This window comes from Equus przewalskii, chromosome 6 (genome assembly GCF_037783145.1).
Source record: "Equus przewalskii isolate Varuska chromosome 6, EquPr2, whole genome shotgun sequence".
NCBI classification, from domain to species: Eukaryota; Metazoa; Chordata; class Mammalia; order Perissodactyla; family Equidae; genus Equus; species Equus przewalskii.
This window is the reverse complement of record NC_091836.1, coordinates 59900500-59928198: the sequence shown is the minus strand read 5'-3', so window position 1 is coordinate 59928198 and position 27699 is coordinate 59900500. Positions and strand designations below refer to the sequence as shown.

At 38.6% G+C, this 27699-nt stretch overlaps 1 protein-coding gene across 17 annotated transcripts in view; it reads left to right on the top strand.

Moving 5' to 3' along the window:
- Window positions 1–486: 486 nt before the first annotated feature.
- The window catches only part of CCDC83 (coiled-coil domain containing 83), a 47967-nt gene continuing 20754 nt past the window's right edge, over window positions 487–27699 (top strand). Inside the window, exons 1-8 of one of the 17 annotated variants that reach the window (XM_070623964.1) lie at window positions 670–745; window positions 996–1074; window positions 6120–6242; window positions 9166–9244; window positions 10972–11045; window positions 11866–11950; window positions 23302–23464; window positions 27290–27457. In XM_070623964.1, coding sequence (XP_070480065.1) covers window positions 11900–11950; window positions 23302–23464; window positions 27290–27457 — 382 coding nt within the window. In that variant the 5' untranslated portion in view covers window positions 670–745; window positions 996–1074; window positions 6120–6242; ... (1 more) ...; window positions 10972–11045; window positions 11866–11899. Of the gene's footprint in view, window positions 1075–6119; window positions 6243–9165; window positions 9245–10971; window positions 11046–11865; window positions 11951–23301; window positions 23465–27289; window positions 27458–27699 lie in introns of all 17 variants that reach the window. The other 16 variants (XM_070623968.1, XM_070623962.1, XM_070623966.1 and 13 more) reach the window with 16 other exon arrangements.

Here is a 27699-nt window from a genome sequence, read left to right as displayed (position 1 = left end):
AGGGGAAAGATGGAATCTATATTGGTTTTCTTGAGGTTTAGGAGCAAGAAAGTAAAGCGAAAAGGAAAATAGGCAGGATGAAGGACTTTCAGAGCTGGAAGTTACCATACAAGCATTTAGTCCAGGGATCTGCAACTCTATCTGGAGCTAAACCCAAAAGAACTCTTACACAGAACAAAAGCAGAAAGAAGAAAAGCTGCCGTGGCGAAAGGGACAGAACGGGGCAGAGGCGGGCAGAACCCCCATCACGCGCACGCAGCCCTCTCTCCATCTTAAGAGTTGTTGGAAAACCACTGACCAATTTTGACGTCTCATTTTACAGAGGAAGAAACAGACCCAGAGACGAAAGTGACCAGCTGACGGTCACAGCACAGAACCCGCCTGTCATGTCTCTACACAACTCGCCACTTCCCGGTTTGCCACTAGAGGGAGGCAAGGAGCGCGTACACGTTCTGCGGAATCAGCGGGATGAGCGGCGGCGGTGGAAGATATGCGGCGAGGAAGGCGGCGGCGCGGGCCCTCAGCCCGGACTCTTCCCCGTGCGGCCACCAGGGAGCGCGCCCGGCCCGCCGCTGGCGGCTGTGCTTGATGGTGGGAGAGGAAGCCACAGCGCGCCAGTCGCCTTGGAAACGGTGGGCGCGGCGGCAGCGGCGGCTGAGTGGGTGGACCTGGCCCGCGAGCCCGACAGGAGTGCTACCTGCGAGCCCACTGCCGTGTATCCGCACCTGAAAGCCGTCAAGGGGAGGTCGCGACACTGGCTGGCCTCCTCGCTCGGCCCCTGACTCCTTCCACTCTGACGAGACTTTACGAGCATCTCTGCCCCACCCCCACCAGCCCTGGGGCTTGGTCTGCCCCAATGGGCCTGGGGTCGCGCCCTCCTGGAGTCCTCCTCTGGGCGCTGTTCCTGGGCCGTTAGGGACCGCTGGGAGGGGTGAGCCTATGAGAACCTTTTGATCTGGTCAGAATATTAACCCATCTCTCTTTCCTCCTTGCAGTAGAACCCCTGGATTCGTTGTTTTGTTTTGTCTTTCTAGATCTTCTGCTCCTGGAGGACAGGATCTGAATTTGGTTCAGGTTTGTAACCTCCGTGGTGCCCTCACAGTCTCTAGCACCCAGTAAATACTCAGTAAAGCAACAATGCCTTCCATTTGTATGGGGCTTTACCACTTGAAAATTTTCCCAAAGCATTTGAGCCTCATTAATAACCCCGACAGGAGATAGGAAAGATGGAAGAGAAACTGAGGGTCAGAGAGATTTATAGACTTGTCCAAGGTTATCCTCAATACCATCTCAGAGCCCCTCCCACAGCCGGGACTTCCTAAGCTCTCCTGTGTTGTCGATGGTCTTTCATCCCCACCCCCTCAATCCATAGATTGGTTTCAGCCGCTTGTCCTGGATGCCGCAACATCCCTTTAACCAGGACACTTGGTTTCTTTCTTTTATTAGTTTGTTAGATTTGTATAGTACCTTGTTCGTTTTCTCTGCTGCCCCCCCCCCCTTACTCCGTAATTAATTCTTTGCTGGGCAGAGAGAGTTGAGGAAGTGTTTGGAAGGTGGGAGGTGTCCCATTTAAGAAACAATAAAGGAAAGATTTCTGTGACCGCAGAGAAGGAAAATAATAAGACTGGATATTTATGAGAGTGTGTGATAATTGCTCATGGATTTCCTTACCGACACCCTTAACACCCCACCCCAGTTGATCTTCTTTATATTCACCAATGCTCTTTGAAGACAGAGAGAAACCTTTTCGTTCTCCACCGACAGAGTATGAAAGTACTGCATGTGTTTCCATTATCCTCACAATATTATTTTCATGATTATCTTTCTTTTTTTTTCTTTTTTGATATTTCTAAAATTGAAGGACAGCAGGAGTTGGGAAAAAATGTAGTTCTGGTTGCTGGAGAAGTTAGTGTAATATGCTGCATTTTAAACTATTTGTTATTAGCAATTCTGGATCAGAAGATAGACGAGTTTTTAAGCTAAGAGTCCAATACAGTTTGGGAATTGTGGTTCAAAAATGTGCCACTGACCGAAGGATTTGTATTGGTAAAGAAAATACATGCTAATGTAACGCACATCATCAATCATGCAAGTGAAAGTTGAAAATGCCGTTCATGCAGATATTTTTAAATACCTTGATTTGAATATATGATTGTTTAACATATCTCCAAACTGGCTGTATTTTATATTTTAAAGCTGTTTTGGGCTGTATATATATAACCTATACAAAAAGAGGTCTGAAATTTTTTAAGCTAACTTTTAGGTGATAGCACTACTAAAAAGCTTTAAATGAATTCTGGGTGTGTTTTTTTTTAACATATGCTGGAAATCATTTCTAGAACATTTAAAAATTGTGTTAAAAATGTGTTCTAGCAGAAGTGAGAATTTGAAAGTGATTTTACTTTCTAAAATTAGGGTATATACAACATTATGAGCAGATAAATATGACCATGGATAAAGTGAGCAGGCATTATTTGCAAATCAATTATTTAAATCAGACATTTATTGAACATCTAGTTTGTGCCCCTGGGAGAGGCTTGCCTATGAGCCAACATCTGTTTTTGAATTCCCAAAGATGAGGGTTTATTGAAGTGGTTAGTTGCTATTCAGTATTAAAGGAGTTATATTTTGTTGAAGATGAGTGCTGTGAACGTTTTCAAATATATAGTGCAGCACACTAAAGATGTGTTCCTTTTAAGTTAGATTGCTCTTTAACAAAGGCTTTTGGAAGTATTGCATTATTATGGTTAATATTATTATTGTTAGACTTACACAAGTAAGTTAATGGCAGAGCCGGGACTAGACTTCAAGACTTCCAACACTCATATAAAGATCTTTTAACTAAATCATGCCCTCAACCCCTGATGGACTCTTACTCAGAACTTTGGTCTTACTAATGCTATTAAATAAATATCTTCCATTTTAGTCTACCATTTATATAAAACATTAGCTAACAAATGTCAGGGTCCATTCCAAATGTCCAGAAAGGTCTTAGGGCAGAACTGCCATCCCTCCCAGCCTCCACAAAATTATGAAAGGAATCGTTAAGAGATTTCTACACATTCATGGCCCCACAAAGTCATGTAAAAAGGTCATTAGGAGCTTTCTAGATTTTGAGCCAGGATCCTGAGACTGCGCTGGAAGGGACGCACTCTGTTTCTTGGGTAATTTTGCAGAATCAAGTAAAGCATTATGGGATAACAGTACCTTTGAAGAAGATGGCTATTATATATCCATTTTTACTAAACAAACTTCTTAATTTTCACTGAGAAGCATTTGGGGAATATTCTTTGAAACATTTTCTGACAGAAGGTGATTATGGAATAGACACTGAAAAGGCTGGAGACCTGAGTCTTTCAAACCCAGCCTCCTCACCTGCCCTGACTCGGTGACGTATGTTATTGAACGCCCGAACAGTGTTGGGAGAGGAAAAACAGGCGGGCACAAAAGGTCACAGTGTGGGCGAAGAGCTCTGTAGCATTCATTATCTGCACGATTTTGCTAAAGTCTTTTAAAGTTGCTCATTATTTTTTAAAGTTCTGCTGGAGTATGCTTCTATCTTCATATCAGTCTAAGTAGCGATGTTGCCTCTTCTATGTTTTATAACCAAAGGCCAGGGAAAGTGCCACGCACAGATCAGGCACTCAACAGATGTTTGCAGTTATTGACAAACAAATTAGGTGTCCATTTGTTAGGAATTATTCCAAGTGAAACCTCCCTGGACAATAATTGCATTACTTTGTGAATATTTTTTTCTACTATTCTCACCCTTTACTGAGATAGAAATCCGCTAGGTGGTCAGAAACCGTATCTTCTTGTAAACGTTTATGAAAATCCCCATTGTTTGTAGGATATTATCAAATGCAAAAGTACCTTTTGAGGTAATGTCATTAGCTTATTACAAAAATGCAACTATTAAGCAGGCAGTCAACTGGCTTACTAATTTTCTGGAAAGTGTGTGAAACAATCTTAATATAGTTTATGCATAAATCATTTGTGCTTAATGGATCCACATTTTCACTCATATTTTATTAAATTCCTTTGCTATGAGCTGCAGTTAGGTAACTGATTATACATTAGACAGAGAGTTGAAAACATAAGAGCCAGGTAACTGAGATAATTGAGTGAGGTGAGGTCATTTTTCCTCCAGTACCAGATGGGTACTGCAGGTGGGAACCATAACATTTGATCTCTTCCAGATGACTCAGGAAAAAAAATGAGAGATTAATGTCGACATTTGTTTTAACTTTTAAATAATTTTATAGTAAAAAATCAGTTAAATAGTAATTTTTTGTTGTAAAATGAAACACTTGTCAGCATGCTTTTCGTGCAACGCGCAGGTTAATTCTAAAATACAAAATAATATAGAAATTCAACTCTGCATCTGAAACAAAAGAAAGCAATTTTTTTCTTAGCTGATAAGTTTCCGTGAACTGTGATGGTATAATGAGACATTTTGGTATGTAGCTTATGGCATTATTCTCAATAATTCCATATCTGAGAAGCTATTACCCTGTCTTAATATATTAAATCTTTTTATTGTGTCTCCTTTGTAGTTTTCAGTTGGAAAGTATTGTAGTATATTTTCACTCATTTATACTCAAATCTGTTAGAACATGGAGATGAGCACACTTGGCTAGAAAAGAAAAGTCTCAGACACAACGACTGAGCCTCACTGGAGGTCTGGATGTGTGAGCAGCGTGTCTACAGGGAAAAAGTGTGTTTTCATTTGAGAGTTTTTCTGCTGTGGATCTGAATGATCTGTGTAGACTGTGGATTCAGTGATCCACATCAGTGAGGAAGGTTGACAGTAGCACACCACATAGATTAGTCTTTCCCACAGCATCATACTTGGCAGCAGGCAGACATCCTCTGCTTTACAGCTACTTGAAATTTGAAGAAGCATGATCTGGAGCTATAACTAAAGGGACATGATACTTATTAAGCTTTTCCTATATGTCAGACACTATGCTAGGTGCCTTAAATATTAGCTTATTTAATCATTACAACAGCTTTTAGAATAAGATTCTTGTTCTCACTATAGAGATGAGGAAACTGAAGCTCAAAAAGATTAAGTAACCTGCTGAAGGTCAGTTAGATAATAGGTCGTGGATCTAGGATTAAAACACATCTGCCTGATTTATTCATCCATCCATTCCTTTATTCATTTGACAAGGATTTATTGTGCATCTATTGTGCTAGGCTGGGAAATACAGTAACGCACAAGAACTACATTATCCCCACTCTCATGGAGTTTCCGGTCATTTTAACAAATAATTACAAAGGTTATGTTCTTTCTATCACACTCTAATACACTGAAGGATGGGCACTTTTATTTTTTTTAGATTAATGGAAATTAAAAGATAAAAATCTTTTAACGAAGACTATAATCTGAAAAGAACTTTAGTGCCCATACCAAATCCATGAAATAGTCCTACTTACTATAAACATCTGTGAATAATGTGCCTGATTTTCCCTTTTAAAAATATTATTTTTAATAATTTTTAATAGATACAAAAGCAATTAATAGCTGATAAACAGTTACTGCTAATAAAGCATTATTATTATTATTTTGCATTTGTAAACCTCTTAACCATTTAAAAAACACTTTAATATGTGCTTCTATTTGCTCTTTATACCAAGTCTTGCCAAATCTAATTCTTTTGGATCCTAGTTTCTTGGTGCTCATAGAAAGTTGTGCTTTTGTTTTATCTTAATTTTTTAAAAAATTGACAGACATTTATTCAGCTTCTGCTATATGCAGTGCACTCTGCACACTGTGGAGAAAGAAAATGAGTCAAATTGTTCAGTCCTTGATCTTAAAGAAGCTTGATAGGGGCAACAGATGTAGATGAAGAACATAAGGGAGTGAGTCTCTCAGAAGGTCTGGGTGGAGAAGTGCTGTACCTGGGCTAAACACAGAACTCACCAGACTCAAGAAGCTAGTCGACTCATGATGTCCCAGCATGTGGTGGATGTTAGGTCAGGGGACAGGGAAGCAGTCTGAATGGAAAAGCCAGTTTTAAATTAAGTTCCAGCAGTGCCTTATCTTGAGTAAACACAAGTAGAGGGGCAAAGACAGAAGTTATTTACTTTCCCTCTGTCTCTTTTCTAAACAGGTATATTTCTTACTAGCTATGCAACTCGATGGAAAACACGGCGAAAGCAAATAAAAAGGATGTGCAAAATGGGCCAATAAAAGAAGTCAAATTGCCTACCAGCGAAGCACTTCTAGAATATTAGTAAGCTTAGATTATGAAATCCACAAGTTCCCATATGTAAATGGCAATCATTGTTAAGACTCATGTAACTCCAAATGGAAAATGATGTGCTCAAAATCTGTCAAGGAAGCTGGATGGGAGGTGGATTGGAGGCATAATTGTACTCTGTGCTATGCACATATTTTTAAAAGTTTTTGAAACTTTGACTATAGTCTAGTCCAAGTAGTAGCTATGAAACAGCATTCATTAATGTAGTTTTGGCTCCCTCCCTCTCTTCATTGTATTATTGGTCACTCTCCCATATATACACAACAGCTTGCTGGCTTACCTCTGAAAATACAACATAGAATAGTTAGCATGCATTTATAGAAGAATTAAAAGAGGAAATTTCTCTTCTTTATTTAACTTTTCATTTCTAGATATTCCAATTTGCATTATCCCCAGATGGCTACAGATCAAAACTAAATGATTTAGAGAGAGAATTATTTTTAATAAGAATTTTTGTTATGTCTCACTCCCAGGAGCAGAAACAAAGCTAGAGGTGATACCTATTCTGTGTTTATGTTTATCCAACTAATGGAAAATAAGCCCCTTGAGAGCTTTTGAACCTCAACTTTTGGCACAGAGTGGGTGTTTTAATGTATAATTCTTAGGGAGTGAATGAATGCATGTCAATCTTTTCCCAAATTAGAGCATACTTCATTCATGCATTTCTTGAACAACTACTTGAATGTTTACCATGTACAAGGCAAGTGCTGCATACTGGAGGACAATAGTGAAGAGGACCACATGGTCCCTGCCCTGATGAAGTGTGGAGGATGGACATTAAACAATAACTCAAACTTTAAAAAAAAAAATACATAGCTATAATTAAGGTGCTATGATGCTGTGTAACCATATAACTAAAGGACTTGAGAGAGTCAGAGGAGTCAGGAAAAGCTTGTTTGAGGAAATGATGTTTGACCTGATCTCTGGAAGAGAAACAGTTGTTATGGAGACATAGAGTGGTGGGGAGAAAGGCTTATGGAAAAGACGCTGGTGGGGAGGAAGAGCTTATCACAGTCCAGGAACTGACAGAAGGCAGAATGAGGGAGAGAGGGCAAGAGCAGACTCTGGTGGGTTAGGCAAGGGTCAGAGCCCTGTGGAACACTTGGGATTTGGGAATAGGAAGCCATTTATTGGAGAAAGACAAGGTTGAAAGTGGGGAGCCTGTGATACTGGTGACTGGATCTTAGTTTAAGAGAATTCTTTTTAACAATATTCAGGGAAAATCCGTCTCCTTCTTGAGAGATTCCAAGTGCATTCATATGTTCCTTTTAGAAGACAGTGAGTAAATGGATCAGAACACAAGAGAGGGACACCCATGGGAAGGGACTTTAAACAAAGTTCCCTTTTATTTTCTACTTGAGATAACATTAAGTAACTACCCGCATTCATTTCTCAACATAACTGAAAACTTCCTTCATCTCGTCCTAGGAGAAGCAGAGAAAAAGTCAGCCTCTGTAAATAGAACCTGGTCCCTAATTTGCTCCCACGGTTACAGTGATGACATCCAATTGCAGCTGTTTCTCTCTTCTGGGTCAACCAGAGGCTAGTCTTTCTCCCCTTTAACAGAGGTTTACAAAGAGGCAAACATTTAAAAATTCTCATCATCTAGTGCAAGATATAAATTGAACATCCCATGCTTTTGTTCTCTTTCCTTTGTAAAAACTAAATAAATAATCTCATGGACTGAAATAGCCAAGGCCTTGCTGTACTGTGCTGTGCTAGTGGCACTTTACTCATTTCATGTGTTCCCAGGTGACAGAACTTTTGACACATGACAAATAGCCAAGACAGCCCCCTCACTAGCTGAGGAAGGATTGTCCAAGGGTCCCCTGGCAGCGTCTTAAATTTCTCTTATACAGTCTCAGCTCCTAACAAAGAGTTGAGAGCACATAGTAGGCAGTAAATGACTTCTGAACAATTGCACTTTTTTTGAATCTGTCCAAAGAAAAAAAGGTCATGAACTTCTATAGTTGTTTGGAAGAGGCGAGACTGCCAATGTCAAATCTATAAAGTGATCATCTCTGAGTAATGGTGTTTTTTATTTTCTCGTTTATATTTGTTTTTCCCCCAGTATTTACGGTGAGTATGGATATAGATATATAAATAGATGTGGATACGGTTGTGGATAAAAATATATAGATATGGATTGAAAGTGTAGACTTTTTGAAAGTCAAATTTATTTGGAAGGGTGGTTTGGAGATTTGTGTTTTTGTGTGGGTAAGGCATTGGGAATATTTAAGGTAGGGGAAAAAATATGGAGGGTAATTTCTGCTTGACTTTCCCTCAACAAACTATAGGCTCCTTGGAGACTGTATTTTACTCCTCTTTGTTTCTCTAGTAACTTGCACAGCCCAGTGTATAGTACAAGCTCAGAGTTTTTTTGTTGAATAGATATTTTTGGATTTTGACTGAGACACATCATGAAAGCAAAAAGAAGATAGTATTTTTGCCAACAATTTAGGAAGTAAATTTTTTAAATTTACTACACTCAGTGATAAAATGCCTACTGTGAAACAGGCACTTTCTTACCCACTGGTAAATATAAGTTGTTCAAATATTCTCAAAGCATTGACAGTAATAACAATAACTGTAAAGCAGACGTGCACTTTGATCAGCTAATTCCATGTATATAGGAACTCTATCCCAAGAAAATAAGGTCATGGACCTGTGTGGTTGTTTGTGAAAAGCTGAGATTGCCAATGCTAAATCTATAATGTGATCACCTCTAGGTAATAGTGGTTTTATTTTTTTCCTTTATACTTGTTTTCCCTCCCGTTTCCTGTAATGAGTATGAATATAGATACAGAAATAGGTGTGGATATGATTATGGGTTAAAGAAATAGATAAAAGTATAGATTTTTTTGGAGAATTCAAATTTGTTTGTTTTCCTTCTCAGAATTTTCATTGAAATTGCATAGAGGGAGAAAGTTGACTCATTATTAGCATTTAAATAATACAAGGAGGGAAGGAGAAAGGTAACACATTGTATTACTAACAATTTCATATCATTGTGCTTTAAAATAGTGCTATATCCTTTTCAAACTACTTTAGTGTATAGTACCTCATTGGTTTATCATTGCACTTGCTTCAGCATGTAGTGTGGTAGGGCACTGAGTAGATGAAGGAGATATGGAAAGGGAAAAGTATATAAAGAACAGTGAAGCTTGAATCCCCACAGTGACTAATAGCATGGAGTTCTGAAGTTCAGCCTCATCTGCTTCCTGGTAAATCCATCTCTTTATGAGGCCTGAGGAGGTTCAAGTGAATTCCCAGGAGAGGCTAGGCTAGGTTAGACCTGGAACTACCATATGCTCCAGATGGGGGGCAGGGGGAGCGGGGCGGGGATGGAGGGGGAAGGGGGAGGAGGGGCAGGGTGATGAAGTTGCCAAAACCTTTAAGGCATCTCAGCATTCCCCCTGAGGCCTGCTAATGTCACTCAGATCTTTCTGAACTGCTCACTGTAGAAGGAACAAAAGACAAAGCCCTAGGCTGTTTGCTCCTAACTGCTCTGAGGGGAGAGGTGGTAGGCTGAAGTGTAAGGTTGCCAGATACAGCAAATAAAAATATAGGATGCCCAATTTAATTTGAATTTCAGATAAACAACAAATAATTTTTTTTTTTAGTATAAGTTTGTCCCATGCAACATCTGGGGTTGGGGCTGGATGTAGTCTCCAGTCTGATCTTTGCATGATCAGTCATCACCAAGGTACACTGTCAGCTGAAACTAGGGAGTCAGTCTGTTAACCAGCCTATCCAAAGACTGAGTCTCAACCAATGGAGACCATATACTAGAGATTCATTTGCCTGCTCCACCCATGCAGAAATTAGGATTACTGTATTTATAATTGCAGAAATTATATGAATAATTAGCACACATCTGCATAAACTCTTTTCAGTTAATTTTCATTTATAATGTTTCTATTTTTCTCCTTAAAAATGGGAGGTAGAGAAGAGTCTCATTTAAAATTTTTGCACACCTAAACTTTAGATAAGAAGTAAAAGATGATTTATACTTACCTATAGCCTTATTTCTTACTATTATGTGGAGACCACCCTTTCTATAGCAGTCCCTTCCATTTACTGTTCTCCTTGTACCCTGTTGTTTCCCCCATAATATTTATCACAAGGTGTAAAGAATAAGTCCGTGTGTTTACTTCTTTATTGTCTAGTAAAATGTAAGCTCTTTATGGGCAAGGATCATGAAGATTTTGTTCATCACTACGTACGGCCTAAAACAATGCCAGGCTCATAGCAGCTTATTAAATCTATGCTGTATGTGACTGCATGAAAGGGAGCACTGATCAATGTAAACTGCTGAATTTTGGAACTGAAAAGGAACCATAGAGCTCCTCTCCTTCAATTCTCTTACTTATAGAAGAGCAAGCTAAGGCCTCAATGGGTTACGAGTCCTTAGGCAGTTAGTGGAGAAGCAGGCCTAAAATCCAACTTTCATAGTATCGAAACGGAGCTTTTTTACCACTAAAAGATTTGCTTGTTTTGTTTTTATGTTGCATTTTCTCATCATTTGGAAGAAGGAGGCTTATTTTTCTCTGTACTAAATAGACAGTGTCACAAATATGAATGATGTTTTGGGAGAAGGGCTGAGAATGTAAGATTCAAATTCAACTGAAATTTACTGTGCACTTTATGCTAGAAACATTCACATATGATTTCTTATTTTAATCCTTATAAAAATTTGTAGAGCTGGGTACTGTTATCTCCATTGACAGCTTGGAAATTGAGGTTCCGAGCACTGATTTGCCTGAGGTCACGTAGGTAAGAAATGGTAGGGACAGGACTGAAACCCAGAATTTCTCATTCTTTAACTACTCCTCTGTTCGCTACACCGCAGAAGTGCTATATTTTTGTTTTCTGGTTTCAGTTGAGGCAAGGGGGTTACATGGAGCTATTTCCATTGCCTTATTTTGGTCTCAGATTTAAAGTTCTAAGATTTACTGGGTAATAGAGATGTAGAGATATACTTAACACTTCGATAGCTATCAAATGGCCTGTACCAAAATCTTTCTGCACTTTTGTGTCTTTCTTTCATACCTAACAGATGCTCAACAAATGTCTGTTGGGTGTTAAAGAAATGTATTTGTGTCAGGAAAGAAACTTTTACTATACGTAGAAGAGATGATATACTAATGAACTTGAACCAATAGGTATGCCTAGTTATCTTACGATTTCAAGAGGATGTGCTTGCCCTTATAAAGTCTGTTTTGTTTACCATTTTTGTCTGAATGTTTTTAGAATTCTAGAAAGCATGTTTTCTGTGTGCCCTTCCCTGGGTTCCCTTTAAACTGAATTATTTATAGATACTTAGAAAGTATAAAAATTGTGACTATGAAATAAAAATTGGGATTGATTTATAAAAAAAGGCTTAAAGTTGTCTCTTCAATATATATTTTAGTGAGTAAAATATACTCAGAAACACAAAATCAATTAAGAAAGTTCCTTATCCTGAAATGGGTTTTTATTGTATTTTTAATACTTTATTTCAATTCAAATAATTTAGTTTAATTTTTAAATTTTCTCTCATTAATTTCTCCTAAGATAAATAATTGTAACACATCTTAACTTTGTTTATTATCAGCTGTCAGATAAAGGAAAGTGCAGTAGAACGATACATGGTTCAAATAAAGAAACTTAGGGAGAAGAACCAAAAGTATCATGAAAGAGTGAGTATTACATTTAAAGCTTATATCTAGTCATTAAACATTGGCAGAAATGCTTTTAAAAATTGTGAGGGCCGGCCCCATGGCCAAGTTGTAAAGTTCACTCTCTCTCCTTCGGCAGCCCAAGGTTTCTCGGGTTCGGATCCTGGGCACAGACATGGCATGGCTCATGGCGCCATGCTGAGGCAGCGTCCCACATGCCACAACTAGAAAGACCCACAACTAAAATATATTCAGCTATGTACTGGGGGGATTTGAGGAGAAAAAGCAGACAAAAATAGAAGATTGGCAACAGTTGTTAGCTCAAGTGCCAATCTAAAAAAAAAAAAAAAATTGTGGATTATGATGAAATGTACTCCAGGAAATTATCTTCTTTAATGCTTGGAATTGATTAATTTGTAGTCTGTTTAAGTATTTTTGTACATGTGTGTCAAGAGGGTGCTGCTGTTCCTATTATATTAATTATAATGTCAAAGGAAGTCAGCTTCAAATTACGTTATTTAGATCAGGTGGACACTGGATCTTATGTTCAAAATTTTAAAGCTCTGAAACCACATTTATCTTTTAATTTCTTATTTAACCAAAGTATAAAACACTGGTTCTCTATTTTTAATTTCTGTATCTGTTTTCTTTTAGATTTTCAGAGTATGCATATGTAAATAATATTTGAAAAGTATAATCTCAGTTGTTAAAATGACGTTTAATGTTTCGGACAATATATTGTTTTTATAAAATCAGATTAAAATGAATATCAAAGGGGGTTGTGTATATGACTATCAGGACTAAAGACCAACAGAGATAAAGTCTGGAAGGAGTAAAGGATAATTAACACAATTTATCCCTTAAGGTGTTTTTTGAGGGTGTTTCCTATTAAAACATTTATTTTAGGGGCCAGCCTGGTGGTACAGCAGTTAAGTTCGCACATTCTGCTTCGGTGGCCCAGGGTTCACCAGTTCGGATCCCGGGTGTGCACATGGCACCACTCAGTAAACCATGCTGTGGCAGGCGTCCCACATATAAAATAGAGGAAGATGGGCACAGATGCTAGCTCAGGGCCAGTCTTCCTCAGCAAAAAGAGGAGGATTGGCAGCAGATGTTAGCTCAGAGCTAATCTTCCTCAAAAAAAGAAAAAACATTTATTTTATAAGGACCCTGAAACTTCCACACTTAACTGTTTTAATTGTCTTTTGTCTAAAAAGACTATATCTACAAATTTTAACAGAATCTAGGGTCAGAGACCTGAGAGTGCATCCTGACTATTCAACTTACTGCTGTCGTTTTGGCCAAAACTGGTATGAGCTTCAATTTCTCTCTTCCCCCATCTTCCTCATAGGGCTACTTTGTTCATTCATTCAGCATATATTTATTGGGAAAGACAAGCCCTGGTGATGACATAACTGTGACCCTGACGTTGTCATGATTCTCAAAGACTAGTCACTTGTAATAAGGACTAAAACAGAAACTCGGGTCTATGCATGAGAGTGGAAAAGGGACATTTGGCCTAGGTGCTTAGATGCAGGTTCCACACGATGAGATCCAGAGCATGAAAGAGAAGTGAGCTGCCATCAAGGGACCAATGCACATCCCCCAGTGGTTAGCATTGGGACTCATAGGTCAGCTCTGGTTGTGGAAAGAGAAACAGTTCAGGACTAAGAATCACTTGCCCATTGCCCATCATTTGAAGCCAGAGCCAAAGTTCTTGTTTCCATAAGGAATTAGCTCAAGAATAGGATCACCTAAATCTGCTCTTGGGGTCATTAGTGAGCCCAGCAGTGAGGAGCATGGAGAGGCAAACTCTAGCTCCAATTGTATGTATCTATTTCTTTCCATTTATGCTGCTACTGCCACAATGTAAGCCGCCATCATCTCTTCCCCATCCTTCCTCTAGCCAGTACATTTTCCATGGTGCCACCAGAATTACCCTTTGAATACTATGAATCTTTCAGTGCTTGAAACCCCGCAGTGGCTTCCTATTACACAGGAAATAAAATCCAGTCCTTACTAAAGTCTTCAAGGCCCTGCAAATCTCACCTCCACTCACCTCTCCAACCTTGTCTCCAGCCACTCCACCTTTCACTTACCACTACTTCTTTTAAATCTTAGAAAACTCCATCTCTTTCCTGTTATTGAAGCTTTACCCAGGCTGTTGCCTCTTTCCGGAATGCTCTTCCCTTGGCTAGCTCCTTTTCATTCTCCTAATCTAAGCTGGAATGCTGTGTAAAAATATGTCTCCATTATTAAATTGAAAACTCTTTAGGCAGCAGCAATCAAATCTAGATAACTAAAAACTTATCTTTGTTTCTCTGGAAGGGCCCAGCATGAGTAGCTATTTAATAAATACTTGTTGACTTAATTCACACTAACACCAGTGGAAGGAAAAGTTTTTGAGGTCACAGATATTTAACATCTTCCTTTAGGTCTGTTAATAGTTGCTTTATGAATCTTGGTGCTCCTGTGTTGGGTACATAGATATTTATAAGCGTTATTTCTTCTTGATGAAGTGTCCCTTTGATCATTATATATTGTCCCTCTGTGTCTCTCTTTACCTGTCTTATTTTGAAATCCACTTGGTCTGATATGAGAATTGCAACACCTGCCTTTTTTTCCTTGCTATTTACTTGAAGTATTGTCCTCCACCCCTTCACCCTGAGTCTGTGTTTGTCCTTGGGGCTGAGGTGTGTTTCCTGGAGGCAACAAATTGTTTGATCGTGTTCTTTAATCCATTTTGCCACTCTGTGTCTTTTTATTGGAAAGTTCAATCCGTTCACATTGAGAGTGATTATTGATGCATGTGGACTTAATGCTGTTAATCTGTCGCTCATTATCTTGTTTTCCTGTGTTTCTTTTCCTGTTTGCTTTAGACTACCCATTTAATACTGCAATTTCTTATGCTGGGTTTCTTAGATTTTTCCTTATTTATGATTTGTGACTCTGTTCTGTACTTTATTTTAGTGTCTACCTTGAAGTTTGTATTTAGAATCTCGTGTATAATATAGTCTATTCTCTGGTGCTCTCTTACCTACTTTACCAATACTGATTTAGACCCTTTGTTCTTCCCCTCCTAAATAATTATTTTCATTTTTTATTCCAACTCGTCTTATTAATTTGTAGTTAGAGTGCTAAGATCGTCCTTGTTTTGGTAGTTTCCTTACCTTTACCCTAATGCTATAATTGAATATTGCTATCCTGTTCTGGTTCTATCCATCGGTCTCCCTAGTCTGTGGATTGTGTCCCCTTTCTCCCTTTTTTCTTTTTTCAGGTATGAGAGCCTTCTTGAGGATTTCTTGTAATGGAGGGCTTTTTGTTACAAATTCCCTTAACTTTTGTTTGTCTGGAGAAGATTTAATTTCTCCCTCATATCTGAAGGAAATTCTTGCTGGATAGAGTATTCTTGGCTGAAGATTTTTATCCTTTAAAGCTTTGAATATATCACTCCATTCTCTCCTAGCTTGTAGGGTTTCTGTAGAGAAATCCACTGACAGTCTGATAGGGGCTCCTTTATAGGTTATTCTCTTTTTTTTCCTTACTTCCCTGAGTATTCTCTCCTTATCTTTCCTATTTGCCAACTTTACTATTATGTGCCTTGCAGTAGGTCTTTTTACATTGACAAATCTAGGAGATCTAAAACCCTCCTCTACACACATTTCTCTGTCGATCCCTAGATTTGGGAAGTTCTCTTCAATAATTTCGTTAAGCACACTTTCTGCTCCATTTTCCTTTTCCATATTCTCGGGAATTCCTATGATCCTTATGTTCTTACTCCTCATTGAATCCATTATCTCTCGGAGATTTTCCGCATTTTTTTAAATTCTTAGTTCTCTTTCTTCCTCTGTCTGGCGCCATTCAGCCTGTCTATCTTCGATTATGCTAATTTTCTCCTCTATGTTGTCTACACGGGCATTCAGGGAATCCGTATTCTGTTTTATCTGGTCCATTGTGTTTTTCATCTCAAGTAATTCTGTTTGATTCTTCTTTATGATTTCAATCTCTTTTGTGAAGTAACTCCAGAACTCAGCTTGTTTCTCTATCTTTCTCTCTACCTCATTGAGTTTTTTTATTATAGCTGCTCTGAATTCATTATCACTTAGTTTACCTAATTCCAAGTCCTCAGGACTTAGTTCTGTGTTTTTATTGTTTTCCTTCTGGTCTGGGGCTTTTATAAATTGCTGGATGGTAGAGGAGCGGTTTTTTCGCATGGTGGTAGAATTCAGTTGCAGTTACAGCCTGTCGCCACTAGATGGGGGTCAAGAGCCGCGTGTTATGAGCTCTCCGCCTTGGGGCAAGATGGCTGCGCCCACTGGCTTTGCCCGGGGCGGGGGGAGGCGGGGGGAGGCGGGGGGCGGTGCTGTTACTCACATATGCCGTCTGGGTTCAGATCAGTTCTGTTCTCTGGTCTCCCAAGGCCCTTGATTTATAGGGTCCCTGCAGACGGAAGCTTTCCCCCCGTCAGTGGGTCTCCACTGAATCAGCAGCAGGAGTCCTGGATGATCCCCCGGTCGTGCGGCCCCTTCCCTGCTCCTTCCCGACCCACGCCGCAGCGACGCAGACTCTAGGGGAGGTAGCAATGTTCTCTCCTACTGTTCCAGTGCCTCTGAAGGTGTAAGCAAGGTTTATGATCTCCACCTTCTTGGTATTGTAGGTCTCTAACGAGCTGGCATTATGTTTATTCTCTGAAATTCAGTTCTTCCAATCTTTTGTTGTACTTTGGAGGGGAGAGAATCCTGGGTCAGCTCACCCCGCCATTTTGCTCCACCCCCTCTCCAGGACTCAAGGTCACAGATATTTAAATTGCTAAATTAAACAAGGCTCATTAGCAAGACGTATTTTTCTCTTCAGTTATGTCAAAATCAGAACTGCCCCTCTTCCTTCCCACTCATCATCTCTTCCTGTGTGTGTTTATTTTTGTGTGGACTTTCACCTCATTTATTACCTTTCTTTCTTTCTGTTTGCATTTGTTGCTCCGCTTACCTCATCAGACATTTCGTAGTTCACTGTATCCCCTTCTTTACCTCCCAATTCATTCTTTCACCTCTACTATTTCACCACAACTGCTCTAGCAAGTTATTAACGACCAATTAGCCTGATCCCATGGGCTGTTTGTAGTCTTTGCTTTACCCCTCATCCCGTTCAGCAGTCACTCCCATCATCTCTTTTCCTTTGGGTTCCGGGACATCACTCTCCTTTAGTCTTCTTCCAACTTCTCTGACCATTTCTTTTTGATTTCATTCATTGCCCTTTTCCTGGACCCATACCTTAATTATGATATTTACAAGGTTTCTGATCTCAGCCCTTCTCTTTTGCTCTAAACTCTCTGGGTGATCTTACTTAACACCATAGCTACAAGTGCCATCTATCTGGTGATAATTCTCACATGTAGATGTGCCAAAATTTCATAATACTATATACATAAAAAATGAGCGCATGTGAAAAGTAGTGAAATCCAAAAGTCTCTAGTTTAGTTAATAGCATTGTACCAATGTCAATTTCCTGGTTTTGATAATGTGCTATGTTTATGTACGATAATATCCTTGGGGAAAGCTGGGTGAATAGTAGATGGGAACTCTGTGTACTACTTTGGCAACTTCTCTTCTTGTTCTTGTGAGTCTTAACAAGTTAAAATGTAAAGCCTGTGAGATGGCCTTATAATAAAACAAAATCAATCCTTTTTTGTAGCTTATTTACTTAATCAACTTTCTTCTATTTTATAATGTGATAATTATTTTTACCTCAAATATTAATTATTTACTTTACTTTGTAGGATAAATCTCTTTTTTTAGCACTTTGGTGGACATATCTAAGTAAATTCTATTTCAGTATATCATTCAAAACAATTTTTCAGGTTTAGTGAATTTTGAACATGTTGTCAGACACATTTCTCTTTCACTTGAAATTCATATAGGGTTTGGGAAGTTTGATATAGATGTTATCAAATTTGTGTATAATGGCAAATATGATTTAGTAATGTTTGTGCAACATTCAATTATATTTTTGGGACATGTGGTGTTGTTTTAACTTACAAAGGAAAATTCATATTTGAAAAGAATAGTTATTGTGTTAAAAATTTGATCTAAAAGGATTGGATTCACTTTTAGAAGTATTGTGCTAACTATGGAACATAAACAGAAAATTTCTTTATGTATTACATATTATTTCTTTATGAATTGTATATAGTAGTTTTTAAATTATCAGTATCTTTGGAAATTTTTTGCCTATATATCATCGTAAATATTTTTGAGCTGGAATTGAATTTAGAGGCCATTGTTGCCTTACTAAAATTAACTAACAGATAAAATCAGATAAAGATTTATTTAGTGTTCAGACCATATTTGATAAAGGAGTTTTCCAATTCTACAGAAATGAGTGGAAAAGTCCATATTTGGAAAAAATATTAGCAGTGCAATAGTTTGGCAAGGGAAATTTCCAGTGCTATTACTCAAATTTCTACAAATATTTCATTTTAAAATAACCTATGTCAAGCCAAAGTAATTCAATTTATTTATAAGAAAACAAAACATGAATTTATTTCATTCAAGAAAATGGAATATTTAAAAATTGATTAAAGAGTAATGAAGTGGTTATCAGTTACTAATATTGATTGACCTTCATTTTTTAAAGTAAACTTTTTATTTTGAGATAATTATATGTTAGCATGCAGTTATAAGAAATAATACAGAGAGATCCTGTGTACCCATTACCTAGTTTCCTATTACAAAACTATAGTACAATATCACAACTAGGATATTAATGTTAACAACGTTGACATTGATATAATCAAGATATGGAACATTGTCACTCACGCAAGCGTCCTTCATGTTGTCCTTTTACGGCCACTCACTCCCCTTCTAATTCCACCCCTTCCTTAACTCCTGGCAACCATTAATCTGTTTCCCATATTTATAATTTTATCATTTCAAGAATGTTGTATAAATGGAATTGCACAGTAATCTTTGGAGATTTGCTTTTTTCATTCAGCATAATTCTCTGGAGATTCATCCTGCTTGTTGCATGCATCATTAGTTGGTTCATTTTTCTTGCTGAGGAGTATTCCATGATATGGATGTACCACAGTTTGTTTAACCATTTACCTATTGAAAGACATGTGAGTTGTTTCCATTATTTGACTGTGGAAAATAAAGCTTTTTGTGTACAGGTTTTTATGTGAATCTAAGCTTTTGTTTCTCTGAGATAAATGCCTAAGAGTGCAGTTGCTGGGTTGTATGGGAAGCAAATGTTTAGTTTTATAAAAAACTGGTATCCTTTTTAACAGAGTAGCTGCACCATTTTACAATCCCACCAGCAATGTGTGAGTGATTCAGTTTCTTCACGTCCTCACCAGCATTTGGTGATGTCAGTGTTTCATTTTAGCCATTCTGATAGGTGAGTTGTGATATCTCGTTGTAGTTTTAATTTGCATTTCCCTGATAGCTATTGATGTTGAGCATCTCTTCATGTGCTTACTTGCCATCTATAAATCCTCTTTGGTGAAATTTATCTTTTTGTCTTCTGCCTATTTTCTAATTGAGTTTTGTTTTTTGCTATTGAGTTTTGAGAGTAAAAAAAATAGATAAATAGATAGTCTTCTAGATACTAGACTTTTGTTGGATAGATTTGCAGATATTTTCTCTCAGTCTGTAACATGTATTTTCATCTTCATAGTGGGTCTTTCACAGAGCAAAAGTTTTAATTTTAATAAAGTCCACTTTATCAATTTTTCCTTATGTGGATCATGCTTTTGGTATCAAGTTGGAAAGCTATTTTCCCAGCCCTAGATCCCAAAGATTTTATCCTATGTCTTATTCTAAAATGTTTATAGTCTCACCTTTTCCATTTAAATCATGGTCGATTTCAAGTTAATTTTTGTAGAAGGTGTGACACTTAGATCAAGGTTCCTTTTTTTTTTTTTTTTTTTTTTTGCCTACAGTGGTAGAGAGAGCTCAGGCTCTGATCTCTTCCTCTTCTTATAAAGGCAACAATAATCCCGTCATGAGTGCTCCCCATTATGACCTCATCTAAAACTAGTTGTCTTCCAAAGACCCCACCTTCAAATACCATCTCATTGAGGATGGGGGCTTCAACATGAATTTTGGGGGACACAGACATTCAGTCCATAGCACAATACTTCATTTCTTTTTATTGCTGAATAATATTTTACCTACTCAAATCTGGTACTGAGCCCCTCTAGTGAATATTTCATTTCAATGATTGTACTTTTTAGCTGCAGAATTTATATTTGATTCTTTTTTTAAAAAGTAATTTCTTTCTCTTTATTGCTATTTTCTATTTGATAAGACATCATTCTCATACTTTCCTTTAGTTTTTTAAGATATGGTTTCTTTTAACTCTTTGAACATATTTAAAAGCTGATTTAAAGTCTTTGTCTAGAAAGTCCAATGTCTGAGCTTCCTCAAGAACTCTTTATTTTTTTTTGAGGAAGACTAGCCCTGAGCTAACGTCTGCTGCCAATCCTCTTTTTGCTGAGGAAGACTGGCCCTGAGCTAACATCTGTGCCCATCTTCCTCTACTTTATATGTGGGACCCCTACCACAGTATGGCTTGACAAGCAGTGCCATGTCTGCACCTGGGATCTGAACCAGCGAACCCCAGGCTGCTGAAGCAGAATGTGCACACTTAACTGCTGAGCCACCGGGCTGGCCCCTCAAGAACACTTTCTGTTGATTTCCTTTTTCCCCTGTGTATAATAAAAATCCCAATAAGAATGTGTATGGGTCATACTTTCTTGTTTCTTTACATGCCTCATAACTTTTTGTTAAAAACTGGACATTTTGAATATTATAATGTGACAACTCTGGAAATTAGATTCTCTGCTCTCTTTAGGGTTTGTTGTTGTTGTTATTGCTTATTGTAGTTGTTGTTGTTTATTTGTTGAGTTACTTTTGTGAACCAATTATGTAAAGCCTATATTTTTTGTTGCATGTGGCCACTAAAGTCTCTGCTCACTTAGCTTAGTGGTCAGCTAATGATTGAACAGATCTTTCTTTAAATGTCTCTAACCAATAACTCTCCCACCTTTGCTGAGGGGCTCTGTATGCTTGTTGAGGCATGCCTTCTACACTCAGCCAGGCCATTTAGGACTTCACCTTAACCTTGACTTCTTGCTTCTGCAGAGCCTCAAGGTCAGCTAGAGTTGAGAGCCTATGACCTTAGGTTTTTCCTGAGTAGATGCACAATCCTCTGTATGTACACAGCCCTGTACATGCACATGACCTTTTAGATTCCCAGGAACATTTCAGAGCTTTCAAAGCCCCCAATGGACATCACATCTCTAGCTTTATTTGAAAGTTTTTTTGTCAATTTGTTGTTTGTCCCAACTGTTATTACCACCTCAGGGACCTGCAATATTCAACAATTGACTCTGATTGCTTTTGACAAACATCAATCTGAGAAAAAGCTATTCACACATTGGGCAAGCTCTGAGTCAGGTCAAATAAAGACAAGGTTTGCTAGTGGGATTTTCCAAGGAACTCTCAGATAGATCAAATAATGGCTATTATTTGGGACTTGGGCTTTGGAAGAGTTCTGTTCCTCTCTCCCCCTAACCCCAGGCTGCTTAGCTGCTGGCTTTTACCATGATTGCAGGGCTTCTGGTTTTTAGGGCAAGTTAAAATGCCACAAACTTCACTGGCCTTACCAAGATTCAACCATTTTTCTTGAATAAACACTCCCTGGAGGTTGTCATAACCCTTTAATTTCCAGAGCTCTGAAAAGTTGATTTTGCCAATTTTTGCCAATTTTCTCATTGCTTTTATGAAGGAGGAGATTTTCAGAGAATTAATTTCCACAATTAATTATTTATACTTTAGAGTATTGCAAACAAAATATCAAAGAAGTTAAGCCATTAACTTTTGAATATCGTATCTTTTTAGTCTTTATTTCCATTTTTTGAAATCACTCAAAGCCTGCCCAATCCCAGTCTTTTGTTATTTTTTCTGGCCTGTATTTATCAGTGCTGAGCATCATAAAGTTAATTGTCTATTGCTTTTGTTCAATTTATCAAAATTCTAAAGCACTGAAATGACAGTTACTTCATACAGACTATGGGATAACTTAAAGAGCATTGAAAGTTACATTAAAATCCTATCTGAGGAGTTTATTAAACTAATGCCTATTTTGTTAAATAATTTTGAGAAATCAAAATTTTCAATTCTCAAGTTTAAAGTTTGTTGGATTAAGTAACCAATTAAAGAACTGAATGTTAGTAGGGTGTAGCACTATCAATAAATCATAAATATTTAGATTTTCTGAAAGAGTCTTGCTACTCAAAGTGTGGCCTGTGAGCCAACAGGTTTGTCATCACCTGGAGCTTGTCAGAAATGCAGAATTGCGGGCCTCATGCCAAACTTACTGAATCAGAATCTGCCTTTTAGTAAGATCCCCAGGTGCAAGGTATATATATTAAAGCTTCAGAAGCACTGGCCTAGAGAATCAATTTTTGGAAAGAAAGTACTCTTAGAATAGAGTATCCAAGTAAGGTAAGAGATAAAAGACCTGAATATCAAAAATAAAATATAGTGTTGAAAAAGTTATAATAAAAAGGATATTAAATTATAGGAAAAATAGGTAATTTTTAAAAGAACTTTTAAAATATTTTAGGCATATACATTTTATTAGGTTTAAGAATTTGAAGGACAGACACCAGGGAAATAAAGCCTAAGAAAATTACAAGGAAAATGTATTAAGTTTACATACACTAAAATATGTCTGCATGTGCAATAAGATACCAAAGACAAGAATACACTCTAAGTTGATTAAATAAGACACTTAGAAACATAGGATATCCACGAGAGGAATCCAGTCCATATTTCAAGTGTGAAGTATTGGAATAGTAAGTAACTGTCGCCCTAAAAGAAAAGAATTAGGGTTATTTGTGAGAAAAGCAAAGAATAATGTAAATTCCACAAGAGCAGTACTTTTTATTTTGTCCACTGATACATTCCTAGAGTCTAGAAGACTACCTGGCATATGGCAGATGCTCCATAAATATTGACTAAATGAATGATGATTGCCAGAGAAGAACGGTGTCAGTGGGAGATTGAAGTAATTGACCTCCAAGGTCTCATTTTAATGTTCATTGATCCTATGATAGGGTGATAGACTGGAATATTAATAACAATTTTTTAAATCTAATTTTCTATCCAATGGTTACTGTGTTGATGGGTTTAATTTTATTTTGAGTCTTCAATGTTCCATAAGCTGTTAGAGATATTATTGTATAACTTATTTCATTAAATGTTCCTGTGTCACTTTGCAAGCCTCAATGTGTAACTCTATTCTGAGGAAAATTAAATGTAAATACTTGAGTAGATGTAGTTAACTACTGTTGATTTTCATGATAGAATAAACGCTTAAAGGATGAACAGGGTTGGCACCTGCGGAATCTACTAAAGGAACTAAGCGAAGCGAAGTCAGAGGGATTACCAGTTGTAACAAGAGAGGAAGTTGAAGACGCAATGAAGGAAAAATGGAACTTTGAGAGAGACCAGGAACAAAACTTGAAAGGTGATTTAGGAACTTAGAAAATTATCATAAAGCTGTATCAAGTTATTTCTTGAATGTATTAGTGCTTTTGTCTCCTGATATGTTCAAAATGCTGTGAAAATATTTCAGGTGACATTGTTACCACCACAACCACAAATACATGTAGGTAAATGGACAGGAGAAGGAAATAACAAAGTGGGCAGAGATACTGAAACCAAGAGAGGAGGAGGAGTAAGGGCAGTGGTCAAAAACAAAGACAGGCTGGGGCGGGCCCGGTGGCGCATTGGTTAAGTTGGCATGTTCCACTTCGGTGGCCCGGGGTTCGCCGGTTCAGATCCCGGGAGTGGTCATAGCACCAGTTGGCAAGCCATGCTGTGGTAGGCATCCCACATGTAAAGCAGAGGAAGATGGGCATGATGTTAGCTCAGGGCCCGTCTTCCTCAGCAAAAGAGAGGAGGATTGGCAGAGGTTAGCTCAGGGCTAATCTCCCTGAAAAAAAAAACCAAAACCAAAGACAGGCCAAACCATCTGACTCTTAACACCAGACTGTATCCTGTTAGATACCACACTGAACTCCTCACAGTGGGGCTTTGTTCTTTCTTCTGGCAAATTCTCTCATTTGCTGACTTCATTGGCTTCAGCCTCGGTTCAGACTTGAGAATAATAAAGTGAATATAACCATGGAGGCTTTCCCCCCCAATATCTTTACCAGAGCTAAGCCGGTAAAGATGGGAAAAGAGGGATTAGAGTTGGAAAAGGGGAAGTTTGGAAGACACAGATAGAAATGATGCCAGATATGGAAGGTGAAAGACCCAGGACATGCTCTTGCCATGGCTTTGGGAAATACCGTGGCCCTGGGGGTAAGTCACACACAGTTCCAACACATGCATTTTTTTTAAAATTCCTATTTCTTCATCCTAAATTTGTTGCTAAGATTTCTAAAACTGCTTTTGCCAAAACCTCCATAAATACCATCTCTGCTGGGAAGCTGAAAAACCTGGGAAAGAGACTTGAGTGCTGTCAGGAAGCAAAACAAGGGACTAGATTTTCCTGAATTTCTCCAAGTACTTCAGAGAGCCTACCCAAGCTCTTTGCATTCAGCAGGCCCTCTATTCATAGATAAGTGTTGTTTTGAGTGAAATAGTTACCAAGACCAAACATCAATCAGCAAACTTCACTTTTAGGAGTCTCCAAAGCTGTTGCCCCAAACCTCCTCCAACTCAAGTCTCTTTCTGGTGATGTCAAGAGCTAATAGTGATGTCATGAGGTGGCAGACACTGTGTTTTGCAGGGCTCCCCTCCAGGATAGTTCTGCTTATGTTTGAAGGAAGTATTTTAATAAGTCCTTTGAGATGGGAGTGAAACAAAGCGGATACTCAGATGTGCTCACTAAAGCACCTTCGAAGAGGAAAGGGCCCAGTCCGTTGAGGTGTGCCTGTTTATAGTTTGGACTGCGTGCTGGGACATGTGTGTCATATGAGACTGGGGCCAAGCTGGGTGACAGAGCACAGTAGAGGAGGGCTGGGCATGTGTGGTGGTCCAAGGAAGACAGAAGCCCACAGATGCTGAGGAAGAGAGGGAAAGTGAGAGGACAGATGTGTCTGCAAAGGATTTGCGAGGCGGTTTGTTAGGTACCAGGGAGTCACTTGCAACTCAATTTGGTTTGTGGAGCAGCAGCCGCAGCTTCACCTGGCAGCTTGTTACAATGCAGAATCTCAGACCCATCCAGACCCATCCAGACCTGCTGAATCAGAATCTCTCATTTTGACAAGATCCTAGGGCATTCCTACGAGCACTAAGGTTCGAGAAGTGCTGATGTAACTCCTTTCTTCCAACTTTGAGTTAGGATTCTTTCAGTTGCAGGGATAAAAATCCAATTCAAACTAGCCTAAAGCATAAAGAGGATGTTAATTTTTTCATATAACCAAACAGAAAAGGCAGGGTGCTACTGACCTGGACCCAGAGCCTTACATGCTGTCAGATCTCAGCTTTTTTTCTCTTTTAATCCCCTCTCCCCCTCCCTCTTTCTCCCCAACTCCCATTCTCCCCCACTCATTACCCCTCTTCTTCTTGCTGTCTTCCCCCTGAAAGTTGGTTCCTTTTTCTGACGCTGTTGTCCCCATGTGGCTGGAACTCTGACCATAGACACCTCTGATCTTCCGTTCTTTTAACCTCAAAATGGAGACGAAAGAGATATGTTTCCCACCAGTTTCACTGAAAATATTTCTGGATAAAGACTCTGACCATAAGCCTAGCTCAGGGTACATGCTCGCCCCAGACCAATCCCTATGGACAGGAGAAGGGGCTGCTGCAATTGGCCTACTTTTTTTTTTTTTTTTTTTTTTTTTTTTTTAAAGATTTTATTTTTTCCTTTTTCTCCCCAAAGCCCCCCGGTACATAGTTGTGTATTCTTCGTTGTGGGTTCTTCTAATTGTGGCATGTGGGACGCTGCCTCAGCGTGGTCTGATGAGCAGTGCCATGTCCGCGCCCAGGATTCGAACTAACGAAACACTGGGCCGCCTGCAGCGGAGCGCGCGAACTTAACCACTCGGCCACGGAGCCAGCCCCGATTGGCCTACTTTTTTGCTAAAGGGTAGGAGAAGTTTGTTACCAGAAGAGAAGAGAGAGGGTTTCTGGGAAAGTAGAACAACAGCCACTACATCCACTTCTCCTTCAGAGTCTTCCCTGACACCAACCAACCGTGCCCACAAAAGCTGAATATGGCACAGAGCTGAGACGGCAGCAGTCTGCTCAAGCAAGAGGACGGTTGACCATCTGGATTATAGCAGTACTAACTGTTCAATGACAATAACAAGTGCCATTTATTAAGGGATTTAAAAATATATTATCTTATTGTACATCTTTGGAAAAAGGCATGTCTGGAGTCCTGGGCCTCTGGACTGACGAACATTCCTCTGACCCGATTGGAATGCTTCAGTCGTTCTATAAACATTTATTGAGAATCAACTAATTGCCAGACTCTGCACTAAATGCTGAATTTACAGAGATGAATAAGACGTGGTCTTGCCCTCAAGGAGTTCTCAAACAAGATGGTGTCTGGTGGTGAGCCAAACAGCCATTAAGTTCAATGTACCTGGCTCTTTGTAGTGCTTCCTTTCCCAAAATATTCAGCAGCATAATACTCAGCCTAAAGACGGAGTAGAGTGTCATGTTTAGCAAGTGCACCAGGGCAAACTGAAAGTTTGTATGCTTGAGATAGCTCAATGTTTATACATATTTAACTAGGGAACTTATCTTTCATTCTGAAGTCTTACTAAGCGGGAGTCGGGGAGACATGTTGTTATGATGATCATATGCTATCATTTCACACAAGGGAAGCCTAAACAAATGAACTTTAGATAACAAAGTCAAACAACTTACTTACAAAAATGTTTGCCAAGGACCATGGAAGGGCGTAAGTTGAAATAGCTTTGCCCAGAGGCATAATTGCCAGAAAAATGACAATTTACTAATAAAAAGTATATGTAACATAATATATTGCACAAAATAGGACCCTTACCAAGCTGTCACAGGAATAATTTAAACTTGTGGTTTCCTGGGCGTATGAGTTAATTGCCTGTTATAGCCCTCAATCACAGACCAAAACCACATATCTACTTTATAATTGGAAGTTTAATTTTACTTAGATTTTGAGTTGTGGGGGATAGATAGATAGATAGATAGGTAGTTTGAATAGTTTAAATTTCCTTAAATTGTAAATATAAAATCGTATTTATGAGGTAACAGCATTTTAATATCAGACCTTAACTTCATAAAATCAGATTGCAACATTTAATGGTTGCAAGGACAATAGGAGTGATATGGTGTCTTGATTTTCTTTCAACAGATATGCGCATGCAAATAAGTAATGCTGAGAAACTATTTCTTGAGAAACTCAGTGAGAAGGAATATTGGGAAGAGTACAAGAATGTAGGGAGTGAACAACATGCTAAACTCATTATCTCCTTACAAAATGACATCAATACAGTTAAAGAGAATGCAGAGAAAATGTCAGGTCAGTTGCAATAAAACTAGTTCAAGTTCAGTAAAAAATCTTTAGAGGGACAGACATTTAGTGAAAGAAAAAAAGTGGGTACTCCCTGAATCATGCGTTACTCTCTGCTGTGAGCACAAGCAGCTATGAGCCTAAGGGTAAAGGTGGAGGGAGGAAGTGAATGAACTATTCCAGGACCACCTGTGAAACTGAGAAGGGGAAGTAAGGGATTGGGGGGTGGGGGAGTTGTGGAGAAGCCCTGT